This window comes from Orycteropus afer, unplaced genomic scaffold (assembly GCF_000298275.1).
Source record: "Orycteropus afer afer isolate SDZICR_OR568_19922 unplaced genomic scaffold, OryAfe1.0 scaffold01079, whole genome shotgun sequence".
NCBI classification, from domain to species: domain Eukaryota; kingdom Metazoa; phylum Chordata; class Mammalia; order Tubulidentata; family Orycteropodidae; genus Orycteropus; species Orycteropus afer.
Window position 1 is genome coordinate 278,754 of NW_006922666.1, and position 5,698 is coordinate 284,451.

Sequence of the window (5,698 nt, forward strand, 5' to 3'; positions counted from 1 at the left end):
TATAAAAGTAAACTATTTATTGTGATCAACAGGGCTTTTTAAATGCATTCATCAGCTCCAAAGAAATACACTTAATGAATGAAAGCTCTGCTCCCCCACTAATTTATTAAATATTCTTTACTGATAATCCTGCATAACTTTTCCAGTTTGGTCAGGTTTAAATATTCCATTTGCAATCAGGAGTGCAAAAGTGAATTTCTACTTACTTGGTAGACAGTAGACTGTAATCTCATACTTGTTTACTCTGATAAATTTGTCTCTGAGGCAGAAAATCGATTTTTCTTTTCCCAGTTCTGTACATGTACTTGGCCTTTATTTCTAATAAAAGTTAGATCTGTGTCAAATGTAGGACAGTATGATCACCACAGTTTACCTTATTCTCTTGTCTGCCCTACCTGTGAACAACACAGTAACAGCAACAATTATAACAGCAAAGCTTTTTTGCATGCCTATGTGTTTATCCTATATAACTCAAACAAAAAAAAGATTATTTCATTTATTTTTTGCAATGATATTACAAATCATCTCCAGTTTATCTGAGCAAATACACACTCACACAAGCACACATATTTACACAATCATCAGTGGAGAATGAAGTAAATTAAAGACAATGAGGTCAGTTTAGAGACAGGGAGCCCCTTGCATTATAATGTATATACTGCAATATATTAGGAGGCAATGGTTACTCCAGACAATAAGCTCAACTGCTGTAGAGTCAATTTGACTTATAACAACCCTTCCTTGAGTTTCTGAGGTAGTTACTCTATGGAAGTAAATTGCCCAACCTTCCTTCAGAGGAGTGGCTGGTGGGTTTGAACAGTCAAATGCCTTAGGCACTAAACCACCAGAGCTCCTAAACAAATGAAAGAATAAACATAGAGCAGCATAATATATCCTGTCTGGGTCCCCACTCCAACTTCAACCAAAGCAATTTATCTATATTTTGTATAACTTATATTTTGGAAATGTCTTATGGTATTTTTTAAATGGTCAGCTCCCTTTAAACTGATCATTTCAAAACAGAAAGCTATAATTTGAGGTTATTGAGAATGAACACTCCATCTTACTCATCTCTTATTTATTGAATCATGTGTCATTGCCTAACAATGGAAATAAAATGTTATAAAACAACAAAAATGATAATGATAATGAAATCAGACTAAAGTGAGTGCTGCCCAGTGTTAAGCCAAATCTGTTCACACACCCTGTATAACTGAGAGACGAGAAAGATTTATTACCATGTGCATGGTAAGGAGACAGGGGTCAGTACCCAAATCTGACTCCTGAGTGGAGGTTGGAGTACAGTTTTTGTAAAGTTCAGGAGAGAGGTCTATACATATTCATATAAATTTCAGGGATTTGGGCATGAATTAGCTGGAGATTGGCTGAGGTTTCCTTCATCTCGGTTTAAAGGTTCAGTCAATTTTTAATGTAGTGTGCTTGCATACTGGATGAGTTAAACTGACTTCCTGTCATCTATTGCTAATCAGGGCTTAGGCATAGGAGCAGATGTTAGTTCCCAGTAACTTCCTTCTCCTTTCTCTCACTGTACATATCCACAGGCCAAAACTGATCTGAGACGGTTTTAACTGATTTCAAGTTAGTTTCTGAAAAACAACTTTAATGAAATGCATTATCACACCTATTCATTTGTCTGCAACTAGGGTAGGGGATGATTATAGAAAGGGTGGGGAATTGAGCTTGCATTTAACTCAGCTTTTAAGGAAAAAAGGTTATCATGCCTGCTCATCTGTCTCTAACTGGGGTGGAGAATGATTATAGAAAGGATGGGGAATTGAAACTATATTTCAACTTGGCTTCAATAACTGTAGTAATATTGGCTAAAGTTGAGTACTTTACATATATCAAGCACTGATACAATGGCTTTATAGGAGTTATTAACTTTGTTTGAATTATGAGAAAACTGAGGTGCAGAAAGGTTAAATAAATTGCTTGAATTTATGTTCCTAGTTAGAGCTAAGATTCCTATCCAGGCAGTCCCTCTCCAGAGTTTATTCTCTTTAACCATCTGCTAAGATACTTTGTTGTTGTTGTTGTTTGCCATCGAGTCGGCCCCGACTCATAGCGACCCCTCCTTGGGTTTCCGAGGCAGTATCACTACGGAAGTAGGATTGCCCAACCTTCCTTCTGAGGAGTGGCTGGTGGGTTTGAACCGCCAGCCTTCTGGTGAGCAGTCAAGTGCCTTAGGCACTATGCTACCAGAGCTCCTGCTAAGATACTACACTAAGTAAATAAGTAAATAAATAAATAAAAATAAATTGCTAAATGGATCATTGCGTTCCAACATGAATCCCCTCATCTCATCCCTGATGTTTCACTATTGGACCTGTTCTCAGAGACTCTGCTTTATATATCTCACCTTCTCAGTTTGGATTTTAAATTCCTAACTTAAAATCTCTTCAGTAACATGCCTTTCTCCTCCTGCTTTATTCTACCAACTTCTTTCACAATCTTCATCTAGAATCTAATCAGCTTTGACATGAAGATTGGTCATTTGAGTCTCACATGTCACTCAATTTCACTTCAGATCATAGTAACCCATCTTCAGGTCCAAAAATTGTTACTGAGCCTGAAATTCTAATGGAAAGCATGCACATATAAAAATGGAATAGTGGTGTAAACAAAAGACTTTATCATAATTGTGGCTGGTCATTTTACATATGGATTTATTTACCAACGGCTGAATTTTCATTTGAAACATTGAGTTTTTTTCCAATTTTTAGAGGCATGGCAGTTTTTTCATTGTACACTATAAATACAAGATGAGATTCCATTTTATTATGGTGGAAAGAACACTTTTCAGTAATTTAAAAACTATCTCATTATTATTCTGTAAGCATTCCACAAAATAACAAGTATCAGGCTCCCAGCTGTATTAATGTTTAACTGTATGCCTATTGCAGTAGGATACCAAATCTATTCATCAAGTTCTTGCAAAAAGAATGAGGTAATGATTCACTTTAATAGATTGAATTTTATACTTTTGTTCCAGAAACACTGAGGCGTTCAAGGCCTACTTCCTACCAGGCAGTGATCCAGAGTTTACTGTAAAACCAGAAGTGGGAGAACTTCCTCCTTCAAACACGATTGGAGCCCGCATTACTGTGGGATTTACACCCAAAATGTACAGCAAGAAATACAAAGCAACATTAGTAGTAAAGGTGAGTTCTAGAAAGACAATAGTCAAGTATATTTGATGTCACTAATTGAATGGACTAGGGAGAAAGAGTCTCACCCACTGATCATAGGTAAAGAATAACAGTGTTACCTTTCTAAAGTTAACTTATTTAAACTATTACAACTTGCTTTACTTTTATTTTGTCCAGCAAAGAACTTTTAAAAATATAGTAGAACAAAAAGTTTGTCAAAATCAGAGGAAAGTATGGAACTACTTCCTTTCTACATCAAGGAAAAGTGGAAGAGACAGTAATGACCTTAAAGGGATTTGGATATTAAAATATTATTTCCTATAATGAACCTATTCAAAGACCTTATTAATTTTACATGATTTGAGCTAAAGATTTTGAACTTTTATTAAGGCATATTAAAAAAAATAAAAAAAAACTCACGGCCGTGGAGTCAATTAGACTCATAACGACACCTTCTTGGGCTTCTGAGGCAGTATCTCTATGGAAATAGATTGCCCAATCTTCCTTCTAAGGAATGTCTGGTGGGTTTGAACCACCAGCCTTCTGGTTAGCAGTCAAATGCCTTGGGAAATATGGGATTGTCAAAATGTTGAAGCCTAAAATGAAGAAAATGAAATAGTAGATAAAAATATTTTTAATGGAAAAAAATGAAATATAAAATGAACCATTAATATTAAATTCTGTTAAAATGACCATTTCATCAACAATTATAGTAAGCAAAATTTTGAAAATTTCCTTGGTAAGCAAAATGTCTCTATAAAATTTCACACATAGTGTGTATTGAGAACTTTTCAGCTAAAGACAACTTTCAAGTTAATTCTGAAAAGTCGTCTGTTACCATGGTGTATTTTCAGTAGCAGAGGCAAAATGGTTACGTTGTCATAACATACATTTCCTGGTTCCAAAGTGATTATTTGACTTCAAAATCAGACGTTAATTAGGCAATGCCTTGGGCAAAAATGGTTGCTATGTTTTAATGAAGAGAAAACAGATGTAAGTTTGAGTATTATTTGAAAAAATTATTTCATTTTTCATCTTTCTTAGAATCTTTAGAACTCGGATCATAAAAGTATAGTCTTTGGAGACTTGCTGCATGCACCCCTTTGTGTGAATTGATGTTTGATATAAAGTGTCCTGTTGTTATACTTGCTTATTAAGAAAGGAAGATAGACTTTGCCCCTAGGGTAATTAAATGCCACCCTTAAAAATAGATTTGTAAATTAAAATGATGTTCATTTTACCTAGTGTACAGTGGACATTTCTGGAGGAATGATAACATCTGATATAAACCAAACCAAAACCAAACCCATTGCCATCAAGTTGATTCCAACTCATAGCTACCCACATTGGGTTTCTGAGGTGGTAAATCTTTATAGAAGTTATTGCTCTGTCTTCCTTCCACAGAGTGGCTGGTAGCATTGAACCACCAGCCTTCTGGTTAGTAGTCAAATGCTTTAGGCACTGTGCTATCAGAGCTCCTTACATCTGATATAGATGTAGTAAAATATCAAAACAGAAAATTTACATTGGTAAAATACTGTTAATCATACTGTACCTCTTATTCTATTTTCACAGTTTGTAAATGCACATGTGTGTGTTTAGTTCTAGGCAATCTAAATCCATGTATTGATTCTTTCTAACTACAACTATAATTTAGATACAGATCTGTTCCATTGCCACAGATAAACTCCTTCATACTACCCTTTATAGTCTAACCCACCCTCTTTACCCTATTTCCTGTCCCTGGCAACATCTAATCTGTTTTTCCTTCTCTATACCAGAAGCAAAACTCACTACCATTGTGTCAATTCTGACTCATAGTGACCCTATAGGACAGAGTAGAACTGTTCCATAGGGTTTCCAAGGCTGGAAATCTTTACAAAAACAGACTGCCTCATCTTTATCCCACAGAGCAGCTGGTGGGTTTGAACTACTACCTTTGGGTTAGCAGCCAAATGTGTTAACCACTACACCACCAGAATCCTTCTCTATAGTTTTGTCATTTCAAGAATGTTATATAAATGGCATTGTATACTGCATAACTTTTTTCCCCCTTTATTTTGTTTTGATGTATCTGTGTGAGAAAGGTATTGTGCTCCTCTAGTCACTGCTTGGTAGCACTTAGAAACTCACCACCTGTCTCCTGGTGGGTGTGATAGAGAATGAGAGTATGTGCACAGATCTCTGTTAGCTATTCATAAAGAGCAGTTGAGGGTGAGTTGAGCTGGTATTTGCCAAAGTCTACTACATAACCTTTTGAAATTTGGCTTTTTACACTAAGCATAATGATCTTCATATTCTTCCAAGTTATTGCATGAGTCAGAACTAATAATCTTGAAATCATATTTCAAACTTTGCCTAACTCCAAAACCCTGCTCTCAATGACAACACAATGCTATGTCACATGATAAATATAAAGAGACTGAAAAAAGTTAAACCATGATCTAAGTGAATATTATTGTTTGCATTATTATCACATTTAAAAATTTGTTCATGTTAAGTCAATATTTGCAACCACTAAAAAAGAT

General features: G+C 35.4%; 1 protein-coding gene across 1 annotated transcript in view; it reads left to right on the plus strand.

Annotated features, from left to right (window-relative positions):
- LOC103212728 (cilia- and flagella-associated protein 47) overlaps positions 1-5,698 on the plus strand; it is a gene marked incomplete at its 5' end in the record, with an annotated part of 285,428 nt that overhangs the window by 271,426 nt on the left and 8,304 nt on the right. Inside the window, one exon of the mRNA XM_007958686.2 lies at positions 3,014-3,182. Within this exon, the coding sequence (XP_007956877.2) occupies positions 3,014-3,182 (169 nt within the window). The remainder of the gene's footprint in view (positions 1-3,013; positions 3,183-5,698) is intronic.